General features: G+C 61.6%; 1 protein-coding gene across 3 annotated transcripts in view; it reads right to left on the reverse strand.

Annotated features, from left to right (window-relative positions):
- The window catches only part of MAP7D1 (MAP7 domain containing 1), a 37,936-nt gene extending 27,537 nt beyond the window's left edge, over positions 1-10,399 (reverse strand). For all 3 annotated transcript variants that reach the window (XM_073317556.2, XM_073317555.2, XM_073317554.2), the window contains exon 1: positions 9,659-10,399. In XM_073317556.2, coding sequence (XP_073173657.2) covers positions 9,659-9,713 — 55 coding nt within the window. In that variant the 5' untranslated portion in view covers positions 9,714-10,399. The remainder of the gene's footprint in view (positions 1-9,658) is intronic.
- Between the last annotated feature and the right edge of the window lie 10,283 nt (positions 10,400-20,682).

Below are 20,682 nucleotides of genomic sequence, written 5' to 3' on the forward strand. Positions count from 1 at the left end.
CACCCCTGCAGCCAGCTCAAAATCCTGCCATCACCACGGCACACAAGCACTGGGGGCATCTCTGCTGGCAAGGCCCTGTCTACACTAGGCGAGAAACCATTGCAACAAGCCAACCGGAGGGACACTTTGCTCTCTCTGGGCACGTGCCACAAGTCCGCCTGCTCGCACTGCCCCAGGCGTCTGATGGGCGCTGGCTGGGGTGCCCTCCTGCAGGGCCCCCACCAGAGAGATGGAGCTGGGCACAGGCCCCAGGGCTAAGCAATGTTCAGGCCCTCCTTGGCTGCCTACGCTCTCCATGCCGCCTCGCTCGGGGCCCCATGGCAGGCACGAACACACGCAGCTGCGCAGAGCACTGGGGCTTAGCCTGGTAACATGGGGCAGCTGCTCCGAGAGGCTGGGAAGCACCCTGCTAACAGACTGGATGCTCACTGGGACCCCTCAGGGCCGGGCTGTCCTGGGGCTCAAGGAGGGGCCTTGGATCCCTCCTGAGGACGGAGGGGCGCGGCACCCCTGGCCTGGCTGCTGGGATAAGTGCTCTGCCCCAGCAGGGCCTCTGCTGGAGGGGACAGAGGCGCTTGGCTCTGTAGGAAGAGGCACTTTCCCAGGGCCCTGCTGGGAGCTGCCAGACACACAGAGGATCAGAGCATCTCCCATCATCACAGTCCCGGGGCCCTGCCCCTTCCCAGGCCTTTGGGCTGACGTCACTAGCAGGCTGCAGCATGCCAGGCTGGGGTCCCTGTGCCCTCACCCGGCCCCGCTTTGCACCAGCGTCCCTTCTAGCGTCAGCAGCTTATGCAGGGGAAGATCCAGGCTTCACACACGCCTGGGCCCGGCGAAGCTCTGAGCTAACGCCCTTACCTAGCCCCTGAAGGGCGGGGCACAGCGGTGACGCCAGGCCTGGCAATGAGCCAGGAGCTGCATCTCACCGGCCTGCTTCCCTTCGTCCCCGAGCAAGGCTGATCCCGAAGAGAGGGCAGCCCAGTCGCAGCCCCTGCCTCCCTCTGCACTTGGGAGGGGGAGAGACACCAGGACACCAGCTTCGGCCTTGGCTCCCTCCAGAGCCACAGCGCAGAGCCCAGCCCACACCCCACTGCCCACGCCACTGAGCCCACTGCCTCTCACGTGGGCCAACGCTGCCTCCTTGGTTCCTGGTGCTCCCAGCTCTGCCGGTGCCCACCTCCGAGACTGGAGGCGCCTTGGGGCTTTGTTGTCTCTGAATCACACCGAGTGCAGCGAGCTCCTGCTCCATGGGTGCCGCTCCTGGGTGCTGCCGGAGTGCAGATGAATAGCTATCTCCGGTCTTGGCACTGCCTGGCCAACCCCAGCAGCCAGTCATGAGCCTGTGGAAAGCCCGGCCTACGGCACTGCCAGAGCAGGGAAGAGGAAGAGCCAGGAGTCTCCGCTGGATGCTGCGGCAGCCCAGAGTCAGGCGGGGCCAAGGCTGAGCAAAACCGAAGAAGTGGAGCTAACTCCCAAGCATGCGTGGGTCCCCAGTCTCCATCTCAGAGGGCTGCTCTCAGCTCTGTGAGCCCCCTTGGCTGCTTGTGCAGCGCTGACCCAGCGGCGCCCTGGGGACACGAGTGCAAAAGCAGGCATCGTGCGGGTACCTGCGGTCTCCCAAGCAACAACACAGGACAGGCGATATCCCCTGGGCTGCGCACACACACGGGCACGGGCTGATGGCACAGCTTTCCTTGGAGGGTCTTTCTTGTGCAATCTGGTGCTGACTCAGCTCTCCGCGCTGCAACCCCTAACCGTGCTCAGCTCATCACCCGCTCACGGGGAGCCTCTCACAGTCATCGGGGCGGGGTGTCAAGTCTCTGCATGTGCACGGCTGGGATGGGACGGCGCCAGCAGGTTCCCAGTTACAGGGCAGCAGGTGGGCAGCCCAGCATTGAGCCAAGCAAAGGAAGTTAAAACGTGGCTTTCCAGAGCCCATCTGGGCAGTGTGCAGTCCACAGCCAGCCGGACGTGGGCTTTGGCAGCTCCCCACCCAGGGCCAGACAGCGGCACAGAGGGATCCCCACCCCAGAGCAGGCTGCCATGGGGGGTGGATAGAGAGGTCTCCCATCGGCTGTCAAAGCTTATTTCCAGCTGAATCCTGCCATGCTGGATACTGCTGCCAAGGGCCTGGGAGCGTGGCACAAAGAGGAGCCAATAGGGAATTCAGCTGAATGCTCGGGTCAGTGCAGCTGGTCACTGGAAGATGCGCAAGCGGCTGGGGCTGGCTCGTCACTGCAGGGTTCTTGTTGCTCGCGGACAACAGGCTGCAGGGTTTGGCTGTTTGAGGAAGAATTTGTTTGGGGGGATAAAACAAAGAAGCCCAACGCCAAGACCCGGGGACTGAAGCAGTCACCGCGCTGGGCGCCACAGAGCCACTGTCCCTTGAACAGAGGGATTCTGCTGCACTGGGCGGAGGCCAAGTAACTGGGCCGCCTTGGGCATGAGGCCATCGGTGTGTCGCTCACTCCCGGGTGAGCACAGTTGCTTCTGCCCAAACCACTCACACAGCTCGCAGAGGGCCAACTCCTACCCCAGCTCAGCACACCAGGGCATGGCAAGGGCCTCTGAATCCAGCCGCTGCCCCTCTGCCCCATAGCCCAGGCCCTGGCAGACAGACCTGGGCTCTTCCATCATTGGGGAGCACGCGGGGCTCGAGAAGGGCACCCCGCTGCCTGCCCTGGGAGGGGGGGTCCCCTCCCCATCCGGGGGCCACCTCCTCTACTCCCACTCAGGCCAATGTGTCTCAATGACTCAAAGAAAGCTCTCTAGCAGGTAAGGGATGGTGCAATCTCCATGGCTCATTCAGTCCTTGGCCTCCTCACTGCAACGACCAACTAGGGTCCATTGCCCGAGGGCGCCCACAGAAACCTGGATCACGTTACACAGGCCGAACCCTCATCAGGTGAGAACGTCATCAGGTGGGAACAACTGCTGGTCACTACTAACCCGACACCAGATTGGAACCAGCACCCTAGAGGGAAAAAGCCCCCATCCCATTCCCTGCCTCTGAGTCAGCCAGCCCCTGCCCTGGGGCAGGATCAGAGCCAGCACCCCTAGAGGGGAAGCCCCCGGTCCCCATTCTGCAGCCTTCCTGCCCTCCCACGGGATGATCAGGAGCAGTGGAGCGTGTCTCAGACATGCTGCAAAGCCACACACCCAATTGCTCACACACACGCAGCTTCCGGGGGATTAGCATGAACAACTGTATCCGTCACACCTGGATGACAGCATCTGAGAGTGTAACTAAGCAGCCCGCGCCTGGCGCAGCTCCTGGCAGGTACATCTGCTCCTCTGCTCACAGTGCCGCTCGCACGCCCACCCCACAACAGCGCAGAGCTGCAGGTCTGCTTGCCCTACAGCAGGATGCCATGGCCGACCCAGAGAGCACCCACGACAAGTCTGAGGGCAAAGAGCTGAATGGAACCTCTGCCCTTCCGTGCCAGCCCAGCACAGACAGATGCCACACAAAGGGGCACTCATGACACAGAGACTGCGACCCTCCCCCTTCAGCTGGCAGCCAGGTCCCACAGCACCTGGGCTTGGTGCCCAGGGGAAGCCAACGCTCCCCAGGACTGTCTTCCAGAACTCCGAAATGAAACCGGGCTGCTCCCGTTCGGGTCTGGCTCCCAGCTGCCCTGGGGTCTGAAGGGGGGTGTAGCAGGCTCAGGCCCAGGGGCTGGCAGGGAAGCTGTCGCTGGGTTTATGAATATTCACAGACTGCGCCACCAGTACCTTCCCCAGCATTCATTCATCCTCCCAGTGAAACCAGAGCTGGGGCCAGGGGGTTAACCCTTCCCCTGCACTGTTTGCACCAGAGTCATCCGGGCCCACAGGTCAGAGTGGGAGAACCCAAAAGCAAAACAGACTGGAACCAAAGCCTGAAGCTTCCCAACTCTCCCCAGACTCTGGCAGGGGGTTGTCCAGATGCCCTCTCCAGGTCAGCCTGCATTTTAAGGGGCTCTCTGCTTCCCAGGGTGCCCATCACATTTCCGCTTGCTCCTTATTTGGGGGATCTGCGAGGGCTGTTCTACCCAGCTCACAGGGGCCTGCTGAGCCGTCACCAAGCTTAGAGGAGAGACTGACACTGCCCCAAAGACCTTCCTAATGCTAATCTGACCCGTGATGCGGCCTCCCTTGTCCCCCACATGGATAACCTGCTGCATCCCCATAGCTTGTGGGGCGCCGGAGCAATCCTCGAGGAGCAAGGGAGGCCTGCTCGTGGTGCAGGAGCTGATAATACTTCACTGCAGTAGTGACCCCCAGCCCCCAGCGTCCTCTGCCCCAAAGCACTGCGCAGGGGCAAGGCAGAGCAGCCATGCGGCAGGGCAGCGTCCAGGATGTGGAGTGAGGAGTGACAGGGGAACTCAGGGAGGCAGGATCTCAGGGCAGTGCTGGGATGGAGCCTCGGGTTGTTTACAGTTCATTTAAAATAAACAAAGGAAAACCGGCCAGAGAACCTGAGCTGCTTTCAAGCCCCATGCCTCCCAGTCATGAATTTCACATGCAGCTATATCTGCACTGGACCGGCCCTGAGTCAGCGCTAGACCCCCAGGGCACGCTCTGCGACCAGACACCCATCGGGCCAGCTCGATAGGAAGTGCCCGAGGATGACCTGAGCAGCAGCAGCTTACAGCATGGGCCGAATTGCTAGCAGACCTTGGTGAGTCAGGTGCTCAGCTCTTGAGAAAACCTGCCCATCAGTGCCACCTGGCTGCTGCTGGGCACTTCTGAAAGCCTGGCCCTTGTCCCAGTCCCTAAGTAGGAGCTCAGCTCCTTCCAGAAATCAGGCCTGTCAACCTAATTTGCAGAGGTGCTGAGCATCTGCCACTTGCATTGACTCTAACTGGAGCAGGGGTGCACAGCACCTCTGCGAATGAGACCACTGGCATTAACCCTGAAGCATGAGCCCTAGATCGCTAGCAGGACCCAGCTCACAGAGCCTGCTGTTCTCCCAGCGATGAGGCCGGCCATTTCCCTAGCGCTGGGCTCTGGTGCAGGGCAGCTCCACCCCAAGTCGGCACTGCTCAGAGTGCTCTCTGGAGTGAAAGCTGCACTAAGTCTTTTGGACAATGCACTCCAGGGCTGTCACACTGCAGTTCTGCATGTTGCATCGCTCAGAAAAGCAATCAGGGTGGCCTCGGCCACCCCACCCCACCTTCCATCCTCTCCCTGAGCTGGCTTCCTCCAGAATCCCTGCTTTGGCTGGTGACCCAAGTTCTCTGTATTTGGGGTCTCCAGTGCCAGTGGGAAGAGGAAAGAGACCATCGGGCACAGGCCTGTGCCCGCTCTGCCCTTATCCTTGTCTGGCCACACCCAGCTGCTTGCATTTAGCTATCATCTCCCTGCTGATGGCTCCACAGAGCTGCCCTTCCTCGCCCAGTCCTAGATCTGTGCCACCAGCACCCTGGTTGGCTTGCTAGGGGACGCATTGCACCCGTTGTTCCTCTGCGAAGCCCTGTCCAGGTCTCTGCCAAGCCCTGTCCAGGTCAATTGGAAGATGCCTGGCCCTCCCCTGCACGACAGCCAGCTCAAGACCACCCAAAGGAGTGTAAACACCTCGGGCAGGTGAAATCCCAGTCCCATTGAAGCCAGTGGCAAAATAAGTTGAGCTGGGGACAGATTTCACCCCATGTTTCCTCGTCCCCATGGGCTCAGGGCTGTTTCACGCAGCCGGAGCAATGGGCAGAGACAGGGCGATTCCACTCTCCAAGCAGTTTGGACTGACCAAAATTAATAGAAAGGGGGAAATGTTTAAACTAACCCCTTTCCCCCAGAAATACAAACTCGTTGCTATTCGTGCCAGGCTTCAGAGAGACCCCTTCTGCAAAGTCGGGCCTAACGCAACTTGATAATATCCTTTTGAAAAGCTAAAGAGATAACTTGTCCCCAGGACTGTGGCATGCGGCAGGCTGTAAAGCTGTTATCACATCTTCCAGAGGGTTAGCACCTGGCTCTCCCTCCCACCCCCCATTCCCATTGTCTTCCTGCTAGGAGACTAACAACAAACTAGCTTCGGAGCATATTGGTGGGACACACTAAAATCCCTGGGGTGTCTGGCGGCAGGGCACTATTCCCAGCCAACTTGCCACCACTGCCCGGCCAGAGCAGCCTGGATATTTTAGGCACATGCACACGCCGCCAGGCACAGGACATCACCACCACGAGGGACAGAACTGTTCTGCTCAGCTATAAACAACGGAAAGCCAGGCCTATCGGAGGAGCCGAGAGCCAGGCACAGACAATACGTCTGCAGTTTTCTCGTTAAACACAGTATTTATCAAAGGCTGCAGGGCCCCAGGACTGCAGCTCGGCATTTAGGGCCGGTTCGCCTGCCTGCGACCAGCAGCCGCGAGCTCTGAAGGGCCCTGGTTCCTCTGTTTCCGCTGCCAACACTGTCCTCCCCTCCCCCGAACAGCCACCACAGGCCCATGCAGACTCAGGCCTCCATGAATCACAGCAGCTGTCCCTCCCACTCCTGCAACAGGGCATCGGGGACGGAGGGGGGAGGGGGCAGCCGGGCCTTCCCTCTTCCTCCATCAGTGGAAAGACAGGCCTGCCACAAAGCCATGCTTAGTCACAGGGCTGCCCTGCCTCCGCCCAGAGATACCAACACAGACAGGGCCAAAGAGCATTTGGCTGGGTCCCTTGGAGAGTCTCAGAGCCAAAACAAATCCTGGCTCCAGCAGACTCAGCTCCAGCCAGCCGCTGCCCTCCCTCCAGCTGCCCAGGAGCAAGAGAATTCAGCAGCGTTGGGCAAAGCTGCAGATTCAGGCCTGGCTGCTCCTGTGACCCACCAGGGAGACAGCAAACCCCTGGCTGGGGTACAGCAGCACTGCACCAAGGAATGCCATAAACCTGCCCAGAAATGCAGCAGGAGGCAGCCACACATGGATGTTGCATCCTCAGCATCTGTCCCCCGATGTCCTCCCACCCCGCAGCCACCATGAAAGGCCTTTTGCCTTCCCACCCATAACACCAGCCTCCTGCCTTCCTCACTTAGGTCTAGGAGGCAGCCATGCTGCGCAGGTAACCATGTTGGGGGGACCCGGTTATGAGCTAACACACCACTGTGCCCTGTGGTGTAGACAAGACCTGACAGCGTTTTAACCACGTCTCCAGCCAATCCCAGGGTCTGGATAAGCAGGGCTGCTGTCACACGGTTCAGGGACACAGTGAGCTCCCAGATCTCCACAGCAAGACGGAGCAGTGTCAGAGGCCGGACGTGTTGTACCCAGGTTGCCCGACACTGCGGACGGCCTGGGAAAGCTGCAGAGATGGGTACTGTGGCGCTCAGCAGAGACCAAACAGCTAATCACACGGATGCCAACCAAGCTCTGACTGGGGCTGGCGCAGCTCTGCCCTCAGCCACAGCAGGGGTATGAGGAGCAGCGACAGACAGGGCAGGGTGGGCACAGAATCCCCTGCAGGTGCCTGCTTTGGTTCTGGATTTCATGACCCAGCAGATGTGCCCCCGCACCCTGTGTGCCAGGGGGCTGAAGCCACTGGCATTGGGGAGGGGCCACCTGTGCAGAGTGGAAGAAACCTAGCGATGAGGGAGAACAAAATTAACGCCCCCCGTCACCCCAACTCTGCTCCTGAAGGAAGGGGGGCCAGCATGCAAGAGGATGAGACCTGGGGGAGAGATTCAGTTGACCCATGTTAGTGCCACCCCTCCTCAGGCCTGGCCCATGCCCCTACCATGCGTCAGGGCTGGGGACCCGTGCCGGTGATGCCCCAGGGCAAAGGGAGAGGATAAGCAGGCTGGTCCTGGGGGAACACTGGTCTCACCCACAGCAGCCCCAATGCCCCCTGCAGCTCAGTGGGGGACCAGACACATCCAGAAGCACCAAGATCTGTCCTCTCTGCACTGCACGACAGAGGCTGCTGCTGTCTGGAAAGGTCTTGTCAAGGGCAACTTCTATCTTGCAGCCACTTGAGTGAATCTAATTAGCTCCTAAGGGCTGCAGGCTTGGCTCTCTGTGGGCCTACTGAGACTATGTTAGCTCCTTTCCTCCTGGTCCCTAAAACTCCAGGGAGGGGGCACTGTCTTCCCCTGGACCCTCCATTTCAACTGGGTCTATCTGCCTGCCCAGCTGGATGGCGAGGAGACCTCTCTGGAGAGCGTGGGGCCTGCCAAACTGCCCTGAGCTCTGCAAAACTGGGACGCCCACAGGAGCTGGTCGTTCAGCGGGACCCGTACCCCCAGGGGCACAATTCTCCCCTCACCCCACTCAGACTTGTCTGTGTCCCCAGAGTGACTCCTGATTTACGCTGGGATGGGCAAGCGCAGAATCAGGTCCCCTCTGGCACCATCTTCTACTCAGATGCCAATTCTCCTGGTGTAAATCACAGCTCCACACAGAGGTCAGTGGATCTGGCCTGTTCATTCCAATGGGAGCGGCACCCATCCACACCAGCTGGGGGGCCCAGACTGCAGGAGTCACTCCTGATTTGCGGAGCCCTGTGACTGTGCCCCAGCCCGGTTCAGTCACGTCTGGGCTGCAAACACTGCAGGGCGAGGCTGAGCTCCTGGGCCTAGCCTAAATTAGGACATCTCTGGGACCTGGCTCCAAGACAGCAGCCCTCTGCTCCTGCTGGGGAAGACTCCAAACCGCCCCCTGGAAACCCCCCCACCCCCCGCCTAGGACTGAATTCAGGGGTTTCTACCCAGCTGGAGGAGGGGCCGTGCCCCCCCCCAAACTCCCTCCTCCCGAGAAGGGGTCTGAGCGCCCCCCTCGCCAGGCCAGAGCCCCCACCAAGATCACCCCTCTCCCCGCAGCCGTGTGGCCCCCCAGCACAGAAAGCCCCTGGACAGGCAGGTTTGGGCGGCGGGGAGCGGGGCCCAGCCCCAGCGTGGCGCAGAGACCGGAAGGCCGCCCCCGGTTCTTCACACTCCGTTAGCTCTGCAGCCCGGCTGGGGGTCCCCGTCCGGCCCCGCTAGCCTGGGCGCGGGACTGTACCCAAGGCCAGCCGCCGTTTGCCCAGTACCCTCCCAGCCACCCCTCCAGCAGAGGCGCTGGGCGAGATGCTCCAGCCCAGCCCGAGTCCCTGGGCCCGGCGCTGGGGAGGAATCCAGGAGTTCAGAGCCGATGATCTCATGGCTCCTGGAGCTCAGGGAGGCGGCAGGCTGGGGGACCCCCCCCGGCGGGGAACTCCCCCATCTCCAGCCTGGCGCCCAGGCACCGCCACGAGCTTCCCCTGCGAGCGGGACCGGGACCGGGACCGGGACCAGCCCTAGCCCCGCGCCGCGGCCGCTGGCAGGGGAGGCCGGGCAGCAGGGCCGGGAGCGGCCCCTCCCCAGCCCCCCCTGTGGGGCTCGGGCTCTGGGGGGTGGGGGGGCAGAGCCCCTGGCACGTCCCGACAGCAGGGGGCGGGGGGGGCATTTAACCGCAGAGCCCCACGCTGGAGAGGGGCGGGCGGGCGGCAGGAGAGGCCGGGGCGCGCCGCTCCCTGGCGAGGGGCGCACAATGGAGCGGGGGGGGGGGGCCCTGGCGCTTCGCGGAGACCGGCCCCGACTTGATGCTGCTTTTTCGCCTGCCGGGCTGCAAACCTCCCCCCCCGGGGAGGAGGCTGGAGACCAACCATTGGGGGGAGGGGCACACAGTATCTCATGACCCCCCCAGTGCTGCCCAAAGGGCCCCACGCAGCTCTTTACCTTGGGCTCGGTGCCGCATCGCCTCGGCCTCCCGCGCCGCCGGCCGCCTCTCCATGCCGTGCCGGGGAGGGCGCTGCTCGCTCTGTTGTGGTTCCCCCCCCCCCGCCCCGGTGTTTTAAACCCAGCCACACAGCAGCGGGATCGGCGACGAGTCAGTCACTCCTCTGCCCCTTTTCCGCCTGGCTCCGCCGCAGGCTCATCCCGCCCCGGATCCAACCCAGCCCCTTCCAGGGGGAGGGGGGGCGGTATCAGCTCCGGCTCATTCCCGGGCCCCCCGCGGAAACACCACGCGCCGCCCCGGGGTGCAGGACCCCGCCGCCGGCGGGGAAATGGACGCGGGGCCCCGGGGCTCTCCAGCCCTGGCCCGGGGGGTGCAGCCCGGCTGGGAGCTGGGGGGGGGGGCTGCAGGACTGGGCCCGAGACGCCCCCAGGCAAAGGACCCCGCGCCCCCCGCCAGCAGCTGATGGGGCAGCAGCGAGCCCCGGCGCTATTGTACCGCCGCCAGCCCGGTCCCTGCCCGGACTCCGGGGGAGGCCCCTACCATGCCTGCCCACCCAGCCGGGAGGGGGGTCTCTGCCTCGCCCCGGGAGAGGCCGGGGGACCGGGGGACGCCTGCTCTGGGACGCGGGGTGGCCAGGAATCCTCTGCCCTGCGCCGAGGACGGCGCGCCCCGGCCTGCGCGCTGGGTGCCCGGCGGGGGAGAGCCGAGGGGCCCGGGCAGCTCAGGCTTCCCCCTGCCTCTTGGTCGTGTCCAGCAGCGCGCTGAGACTATCTAGGGAAAGTTGGATTCTTTGGCGAGCCGCGGCTGGTGACTCACTTAGGAAAGAAAGAAGGGGCAGGAGCAGCCGGGCGCCAGCTGGGAGCGGGGAGGGGGGCTCCAGTCCCGGGGGTACCCGGCCGGGGGATGCTGGGAGCGGGGAGGGGGGCTCCAGTCCCGGGGGTACCCGGCCGGGGGATGCTGGGAGCGGGGAGGGGGGCTCCAGTCCCGGGGGTACCCGGCCGGGGGATGCTGGGAGCGGGGAGGGGAGCTCCAGTCCCGGGGGTACCCGGCCGGGGGATGCGGGGAGGGGAGCTCCAGTCCCGGGGGTACCCGGCCGGGGGATGCTGGGAGCGGGGAGGGGGGCTCCCGTCCCGGGGGTACCCGGCCGGGGGATGCTGGGAGCGGGGAGGGGGGCTCCCGTCCCGGGGGTACCCGGCCGGGGGATGCGGGGAGGGGGGCTCCCGTCCCGGGGGTACCCGGCCGGGGGATGCTGGGAGCGGGGAGGGGGGCTCCCGTCCCGGGGGTACCCGGCCGGGGGATGCTGGGAGCGGGGAGGGGGGCTCCCGTCCCGGGGGTACCCGGCCGGGGGATGCTGGGAGCGGGGAGGGGGGCTCCCGTCCCGGGGGTACCCGGCCGGGGGATGCTGGGAGCGGGGAGGGGGGCTCCAGTCCCGGGGGTACCCGGCCGGGGGATGCTGGGAGCGGGGAGGGGGGCTCCAGTCCCGGGGGTACCCGGCCGGGGGATGCTGGGAGCGGGGAGGGGGGCTCCCGTCCCGGGGGTACCCGGCCGGGGGATGCTGGGAGCGGGGAGGGGGGCTCCCGTCCCGGGGGTACCCGGCCGGGGGATGCTGGGAGCGGGGAGGGGGGCTCCCGTCCCGGGGGTACCCGGCCGGGGGATGCTGGGAGCGGGGAGGGGGGCTCCCGTCCCGGGGGTACCCGGCTGGGGGATGCTGGGAGCAGGGGGCTCCAGTCCTGGGGGTACCCGGTCCAGGGATCCTGGGAGCAGGGGGGTCCCTCAGTCCTGGGGCTAATGCTGGGGTGAAGTAGTTTGCCTGCCTAGTCTGTGCATTCCCCTCCATGCCTGCCCTGGCTGTCTTTACTCCCCGCCTGCTGCCGGCTGTCCCACTGTCCCTGTCACCAGCTGCAGCAGGGCTCCGGGGCTCATGACACACAGCACCTGCCAGGCCAGTTTGTTGCATTGGCTGGAGTTTGAATCATCCTGCAGAGACACTGGTTTCCCAACCAGGAGTCACCATCCCCATTTTAATCCTTGCCTCTCCCTTGCGAAATCCTCTCCCCTCCCTGCTCCCCTTTCCCCAGCCTGCAGGCGGCTCTGCTACCAGCCACTCACTGAGAGTCCTATTCTGACAGCACTGACCTCCCCCTGCTTTTCCCTTCTATGAGGGGAAGGGAGATGGGACCTTTCCTTCCCACCTCAATGTGCTCGTACACTGATGCAGCACCTTCCCTCCCCCAGGAGCCCAGGGTGCTCCGCAGCCACCCACTGTTCTAAACTCAGCCCTTTTGTCTGGCAAAATCCTTTGGCCTGAGAAGGGTGATGGGGATCAGGGCCTGTATCTTTCACCCACCACTGCAATGCAGCCACCTCTGAGGCAGTCCCCAGTGGCTAGCCGCAGGGAGCTCAGGTTTGTGTCTCCCCAAAGGCTCCCCTGCCTGTGCAGCACACCCTGGTGTTGGGTCTTGCTACCAGCTGAACCTGCTTCTTGCTGGGGCCACCAGGGGCTTATGCATGGCGAGTTGTGGTGCTGTCACAAAGGCCCAGAGAAGAGGGGTCAAGGTAGGTGCGACATGCTGCTGAGGTGACCAGGCTGGTCAGTGAGGGGAGCAGGGAGTAAACCCACAACCCGACTGCACCAATAATCATCCTGTCCACCCCAAAGGGGGAAGGCTCCAGGTAGCAACTGGATGCTGGACGTTTGTCCATGCTAGGTGTCCTGCTTCCAACCACAACCTAGTCACAATTGTGGCTTCCCACACTGAGTGGAGGCCACAAAGCTCTAAGAGGGGCCGATGGACACAGCTGGCTCAGGGGATCATCACAGGAGGTAAGGAGCCAACATCACTGACCCAAGTACACACCGGGTCAGCAGCAGCCTGAAGTTGTTACCATGTGATGGCTGTTTGGCGGGGGACCCTGCATGCAATGAGCTTCATGGGTCTCAGTCCCCTTACTAGTGGGACAGGACTAAAACCTCCCCCACAATGTCACCCACCCCCCTTGTTGGGGCTGGTGGTTGGGTCCTGAAGACGTGCAGGGCCTAAACGAGAGCTTGTGCTCAGCTCTTTTAATTAGTTTGCAGCTAACACGAGGCTGCATGCTAGTCTAGCTGCTCCCGGACACATTTCTGGTCATGGTTATTAACTCAAGTTAAAACAGGAGCAGAGTCTCTCCTGCAGCTCTGCCTGGGCCTGCACCGGAGAGGAGAGGGTTCAATCCAGCACGAGCACCTCTCAAACAGGTAGAGGGAGCATCGCCAGGCTCTCCAGCTGGCCCCCTCACACCCAGTCTAGCACTTGCTGGGCAAGTGCTTTGGAGCCCAGAGTCTCCTTCCAGTTCAATGGCTCTGCTCTATCGTGCCCTGCCATGCCACCAGTACAGGATGTGGGGGTGGGGTGGAGCAGGGTCATTGAGGGAGGTGGGACTTTAATGAAGCATCTCCTGCATGTCATTTGCTGCAGCCCAGGGGTCAGATACTTGTTGGGTGTAAATCACTGACATTAAGGGGGTGACAGATTTGCACCAGCTGAGGCTCCGGCTCAGTAAGCCTGACTCAGTGGGCACCATCCTGCACACCCTGTCTCACACAGCTTGTCTCTGACTCAGGCAGGGCTGTTTGCACCAGGAAGGGATGCTCACGTGAACAGAGGTTTTGCTGGCCCCACGCACACTGCTGTGGGTGGACACTCCCAATGGCGCTGTATAACAGTTGGCTAGAGAAGAAGCCACCTCCGCTACATTCTGCCGGCAGAACCTCATTACCCTCACTGGAATCCAGCCAGGAATGTGCAGAATAAAGTGAAAGATTAAAAAAACCAAACCCACCTACTAGCCCCTTAAATCTGTATTTTGAAGCCGCCAGTGGCTCAGTGGGATTAGCCTATTGATTGTGTTGCAGGGGTAGGGCGGTGCTCAATAGGCCGCTTGCCTGGGCCGGGGAATCGTTAGATTCAATACATTGTTCCGCTAAACTGCCTGTGGCTCTTTGAGGTTAGATTATCAACTGGCAGCATTGTGGGGGGATTAGCAGCATCTCGCTGGGGACTGCAAATTCCGGTGTTATTTGCATGTTTAAGGAAGGGCTCTGGTGTATGTGCGGGCAGGAATCCGGCAGCAGGGAGGAGCTGGGAGAAGATGCGGAAAGCAGCCCACGGGGGCCTGGTTGGGCAAGGCGGATGGTGTGACCGGCATGGGGATGCAGGGACATGGCCTGCTGCTGCTTGGGGTGGGGCGGTCAGTGCTCAGTAGCTGGCGGCTGCACCTGTTTGTGTGACAGGCCCTGCTCTGTGGTTCAGGGCTTCGCTACCCGAAGGGGTCTGCAAACACAGAGGCCTCAACCACCATTATCACATGCTCACCGCCGTGGTCAGAAGCTGCAATGGGGAATAGACTGGAGGGAACAGTCCCTTCCGGGAGAGGGAGCTGATGGGGCTTCCTGGTCTCTAGCCTCTGGGATCAGCCCATTGCCCAGCAAAGTGCATCCTTCCTTTAGCCAACTAGCTGCCCATCAGCTAGGAGTAATAAGGAACTTTGCCTCTAATTCAATCTTCTGTCCTCACCCTGCCATCACCCAGAAGAGTGGGGCCTTTAAATGCACCCCATAGCAGAGCACTGTCTGGATCTAAATCACATTCTTTCTATCACTAGCTCTCAGAGCCAGGCTGGCTGTTTCAACCCACCGCCAGACGGGTTTCCCAAACCCTCCCCTCTCTGGGAATGCCAGGAGTGACTCAGGGGCCAGGGAGCCTGGTGGCCCCAATGAGCTGGCTCACCCGGGGCCAGTTTGGCAAGAGCAGGAAGTGGAGGGCCGCGCCCGGAGTGCTGGGAATGGAACACCTGGCAGCCGCCCGTTCAGAGGATCAGCCCCCCAGATCCCAGTGGGTGGCACTCCATCTTGGCTCCATGTAGACCAGAGCATGCTGAGATCCAGCCCTCTTTGCCATGTCAAGGAGGGAGAGGAGGCCACGAAGTTGAGCACCAGGAGAAGGTGGCATAAAGTGCTTCCTGATGCAGCAGAGCCTGACCCACGGGCGCAGCCAGCCCACGCGGCAGGACAGGCTGGCGCGGGACAGAGCCCATCCAGCCTGTGCTCACCAGGAGTCCTTCCTGGGCTCAGCTCCTTGATACATTGGCGCTGGCAAGGCTGGTCTCGCCCATCAGGGCGATAAAGACACTGGCTCTGAGGAGTAGCTTGAAGAGGGAGAGTGGCAGGGAGGCAGCAGTGGGTCGTGGGGAGGATTCCTAGGCTGAGCTCCTAGCCCAGGGCCAGCTCCGCTCTGCCTGAGCCCAGCACTTGGCATCCCCCGTTCCCAGCCCTGGGACTTTTCGCCCAGCTCAGCACAGTGCCAAGGTTTCCCCGAACCCCGTCTGGCCTCGCTCTCCTGGCTGACTCTGTCCCGGGGAATGCTGTACGACGGAAGGAGAGCGAAGGGAGCCATGCGACCTGACCCTGGAGAGGGGCAGCTGTGTGCCAGGAGTGTGCGGAGCTCAGGCACAGAGCCTGGGGGGAGCTGGGCAGCTCCCAGCCAGCCTGTGCCCCCCGCAGAGCCCCTGGGACAGCAGGAGACAGATGCTAAGGGGCTCACACAGGCCCCTGCTGGTGGGTTGGGGGGGTGCTCCCAGCATCAGGAGCAGGACAAACAACGGGACAGGACCCTCCCTCACCACGTGCTGGCATCATGCTCAGAATAAACCTGCAGACACGCGGAGCGGGAGGGGGAAATCGGCCCCAAATATCCAGGGGGCAATTGCCCAGCGGCCCTGCTACCAACCGGTCCCCTACCCACCAGTCAAAGCTCCAATGCCCTGCTGGCTGGGGCACGTAGGGGCACGGCAGACTCGGGAGGGCAAACAGCAGCCACTCGGGATGGGGACTCTGCTTTCCAATGCCCAGTGGTGGCTCACAGGGTCAGAGAAGCTCCAGGCCGAGCAGGGCAGGATTGTTCCCTGCGCCCAGCCTGGCTCAAAAGGAGGAACCACCCCCCCACATACCAAGAAAGGCTGGATAGCTACCGCTTTTGCCCAGCCAGCCCTGGCTTCAGCCGCTGACTCTGCCTGACTGAGTGGCCCAGCGAGCCACTGTGTTGTCACTCCCCTGCCGGGGGTCTCCGGCAGCCCCACGCCCTTTCATTGCCATGACAAATGCCATCAGACAAGGGACCCCCAGCAGAGCCCAGACAGGGCTGCTCAGCAGAGACCCCGTGGGCGGCCACGGACAAGGCAGCCAGGCAGCTCTCAAAGGCATTTTTGCTTGGTGAGGCAATGGCACCTGTGAAGGGGTCATTCAGGGACACAATGGGAGCAAGGAGACCCCTCCCTGCACCTCCAGAGTAACCCCCCAACTGCCCCTGCGATGGGGCTTTGCGTTCCCCCAGCCGCAATCAGAGGGACAGGGATCGGGTGGTGCTCTGGGATTCTCCAGCAGCCCTCAGCCTGGGGGTTGCCAGCCTTGGGGCAGGGGTCTTTCCTTCCCCCTTCTCTGCTGCCAGGCTGACTTGGATACACTGAGCTTCTGGGCCAGTGGGGGTTGCTGGGAGGAATGGGGGGGGAATGAGGGGGATTCGACGCGCGATGGCTCAGCTCTCACATGGGGTCTACTAGGAATCAAAGCAGATAGTGGGGAAGGATGTAAAGCAGCTGCTCCCTGCTAGGAATGGGCTCAGCTCCCGCCTCAGGGGCAGGCTCCTTGCTGGATGCAGGCTCAGCCACGCCTAGGGCTGTCGCTGCCCCCATCAGAGTGGGGCAGGAGACCTGGCATCTCACAGTGCTGCTCACACCCGCTCTGCGTCCCCGGGCCCCGAGGACAGGATCATCTGCCTGACCTATTGCTGACCCAGGGCCTCACTCTTCCACTCCCTCCTCCCCCAGGCCTGGTCCAGCTCCTCTCTCTGGATTCAGGGCCCCAGCCAGCCCCACTTCCCTTAGCATCCCCATAATGCACTCCCCCCACCCAGAGACTCCTTCTGTATGCCAGGGGATAAGGAGCCTGGGCAACGGCGGAGTGTGTTATGGAAGGGTCATGGGGGTGCTTCCCTGTCATGGCTCCAGCTGAGCACCCCCTCTTAGCCACTCACCGGCCTGCTAGGAGAGGAGCCAGACTCTGGATCCTGGGTGTTTTAAGCTTCTGCAGTCTGAACAGAGTCCAAGCACTGTTCCTACGAGAGGGCCTCTGGGCACACTCCTGGGGTGCAGATCTTCTGTCCAGCACCCCGTCCTGAGAGCTGTGGCCATGCAGTCCACTGCCGGGCCCCTGGAGCCAGGGCTCGTCCCTCAGACTCCTCCCAGAGCTGATACACACCCTCTATACCAGAGCCCCACCCAGGAGCCTGCTGCACGGCCTCTCCAGCTGGGCATGTGGTAGGCATCAATGCCTCACACGCACTTTGCACCAGACTCTGAACCACCGCTGCTCTTTAATTAGTAGTACCAGAAATACACAGAGCTATGCAAACATCATAAACCCTACCTGGATTTCCCTGCCTCAGTTTCCTCCCCACTCCAGAGCATTCTTTGGGCTGGGGTCAGGATCCTCTGGCCAGTCAAGGTCCTCCTGCTGCAATGCGTGGCTTGGGTTGCGAAACAAGGAGCCTTCTCCTGCCAGCTCGCCTCCTCTGACCTTGGCTAGCCTGCGCCCATCCTCTCTCCTGCCCCACGCTTCCTGGGGGGCTGTTAGTCTGCCCCGACTGCCTTCCTCAGCCTGCCAACTCCGGCCTTCTCAGGGAGAGGGAGCTTCCTTCCTCCTAGGTCCTCTCTCTTCAGCTGAGCACCCCAGCTCCTTATCAGCTTAGCTCCCCCTCCTCAGGCCAGGAGGCCAGGTGTGGGGCATGACTAATTGGAGTTCTTTTCCTTGCCCAGCAGGTAATGGGGGTTAAGCCCCATCACTTCCTTTTATAACCTTTCAGTCCCTTGGTCCAGTGACTCCTGGATCCAAGTCGACAGGTGGTCACCAGACCCTCCCAGGAGGCTTCCTTGCCCGGTGCCTTCTCCCCTGGCAGACCAGTTCCCCTGGATGGGAGCCAGTCTCCTGCCTGGCATGTGTGTTTTAGAACAGAGGAGCATCCCACATTAACGACCCTCTACCCGTCCCCTTGGAATTTCAGTCCAACATGGAGGTAACAACAAAGGCAGCTAGCTCCCTCCCCCTTCCCAGTGGTCTTGGCAGCGCAGGGTGAGTTGTGAATCTCACAGAGAATTCATACACGCAGGTACCCCCCCCCCCACCCGTCGTCACCTTTCCCTTTCCCCAGAGACAATGTGAGGCCAGCCGGGTCCCCTTCCCTGTGCATGAGGCAGCCTGGGGTCCTTTGCCTTGGCAGTCCGTGTGTGATCTGCCACCGAACCGGCACTCCTGACTTCCTCGCCAGACAGTATTTCAGAACCCACTAAATCCTCCCCACAACAGTGGCTGTCCCTGTTATTTCTGGCCCTGTTCCTGGCCGGGTGGTGATGTGACACAAAGAACCACATTCCCCAAGCTGCCCTTCTCCTGCACCGCTCTCTGCCCCACTGGCCTGTGGGTCTCTGGAGCATCAGTCCCCAGAGAAGTGGGATTCTGGTTACTCTAGGAACCGTCATTCTGAAAACGCCCAAGTGGAAAACTACAGTGTAGCAAGAGTGAAGAGGAGCAAGTACACAGAGCCCTCCACGGCCCAGGACGGTCAATACGCTTGTATAATAACCTCAGTGTGTATTGACCGCTCCTCGGCAGATTGAGTCACTGGTTTTTTGCTCGTTCCTGTGGATACTGGAAGCAACCAGCCTCCCAATCCTTATGGAAAAATCTATGAGTTAATTATGATTGTGTCTGCACGTGCTAAGCTGGCCCGATAGAGAGCCCCTAGCCCTCAAGGCAGAGACAGCGTGTTCCTCATTCTCCTCTGCTCCGCGGGCAGAGCTCAATCACAAGGCAGCTTGACCTTGAGACCTGGGAGGTGGTTGCCTCTGGGCGGGGGGCGGGGGTATGTGCAGGGGTTATAGGCAAAGTCCCCCCTGCGTTTCCCAGTGGGATCTGACTGGGAAGATGGGGATATGATCCCAGAGGCAGCTTTGCAGGTGGATCGCTGCTCCCGCTCCGGGCCCCTGGAATGCTGCAGTCTGCTGGAGATGCGGTGGGTGCACAGGTGCTCAGCACCCATTGTTAATTAGTGGTTGCTAGGTGCCCCGTGCCTCCAGGTGCCAGCCAGCCAGTGAGAGCGTGCGCTGATGGGGTGACCCGTGGGTCTCTGCTGTGAATTGGCCCAGTGCCGTGCCAGCAAGGCCCCTGCAGGAGCACTGCAAGGGCCGAGCTCTGCCACGGGACAGGCACCGAATTGGGATGGATTCGGGGAACAGATCAGACACAAGGTGGCTCGAGCTGCCAGCCCAGGCTGCGGGTACTCATGTCGCTGAGTTGTGGCTTTGGGCTGAGCCTGGCGGTCCTTGCTCACGCAATCCGTGTGTGCCAGCAGGATCAGGGGACGCACTCAGGGAGAGCCTCTGCGGTTGGTGCTTTATTTATATGGAGCTTTGCTCTCTCCTGGTCGCCTCCTGCGGACACACTCCTGAGACCCCGGAGCTGGCCATGCCAGAGCCTGGGACACAGCTCAGGTCCCTAAAGGGGGCTGGAGGGAGCGCAGGGGCAAAGGGCCTCTTCCCCTCCCTAGCCCTCAGCAATCAGGGGGAGTGGCTCCCAGCCTCGCCACAGATGCCCCAGGGACAACCCCACTGCCCCCACACACAGGAGTCTGCCTCTATGGCTGCGCTGTCTCATCAGAAGCGTTGAAGCAAAGTCTCGAGCCGCCTGATGAACTGGGCGCATTGGCTGGTCCCTGGCCTTGCGCTCTAAGCCAAAGACAAACAGGGAGGAGGTCAGGGCAAATAGCAGGCGGTGCTGAGATCATCGAGCAAAGTACTCGCTAGGGCTCTCCCGCTTTGGCCTGCCAGTGCCTAGGGGCTGTTGGTCCCTCTCCTCTTGCAGCCAGCACCCAGCTGAGCCCCTAACATGCAAACAGCTCCATCCCGGAGCCACCCAGAGCCGCTGACAAATATCTAGTTCTGTCCTGGCTTTATGGCACAGCAAAGCTACCTCTTCTTGAAACTGGGGGCTCCTTGCTCACAGTCTCAGGCTTGCTGGTTCGCTACCCAGGGCACAGTACCTCTCCCCCATACACAGAGTTCTGTCCTCTTAGATTCCAATTCCCCCACGGCCTGTGGTTCCCTCCTTCCAGCTCATGGTACGTTACTGCAACCGGAGGCTGTGATTTCAGTTGAACACGTGCTGAGCACAGACCTGAGGAGTGCAGCCCATCATCACAGCTATCACTGTCCCTTTCATCCCTGAGCTGGAGGATAGATAGATAGATAGATAGATAGATAGATAGATAGATAGAGTGGATGGGGATGGATAGATAGATAGAGGGGGTGTATGGGGATAGATAGATAGAGGGGGTGGATAGGGATGGATAGATAGATGGGGGGGTGTATGGGGATGGATAGATGGTGTGGGGGGATAGATAGACAGGGGGGTGGATGGGGATAGATAGATGGTGTGGAGGGATAGATAGATAGACAGGGGGGTGTATGGGGATAGATAGATAGATGGGGGGGTGTATGGGGATGGATAGATGGTGTGGGGGGATAGATAGACAGGGGGTGGATGGGGATGGATAGATAGCTAGAGGGGTGGATGGGGATGGATAGATAGATAGAGGGATGTATGGGGATGGATAGATGGTGTGGGGGATAGATAGATAGACAGGGGGGTGGATGGGGATGGATAGATAGAGGGATGGATGGGGATGGATAGATGGTGTGGGGGGATAGATAGATAGACAGGGGGGTGGATGGGGATAGATAGATGGTGTGGGGGGATAGATAGATAGACAGGCGGGTGGATGGGGATGGATAGATGGTGTGGGGGATAGATAGATAGACAGGGGGGTGGATGGGGATAGATAGATGGTGTGGGGGGATAGATAGATAGACAGGCGGGTGGATGGGGATGGATAGATGGTGTGGGGGATAGATAGATAGACAGGGGGGTGGATGG

The sequence above is a fragment of the Lepidochelys kempii genome, chromosome 19 (assembly GCF_965140285.1).
Source record: "Lepidochelys kempii isolate rLepKem1 chromosome 19, rLepKem1.hap1, whole genome shotgun sequence".
In the NCBI taxonomy this organism is placed as follows: Eukaryota; Metazoa; Chordata; order Testudines; family Cheloniidae; genus Lepidochelys; species Lepidochelys kempii.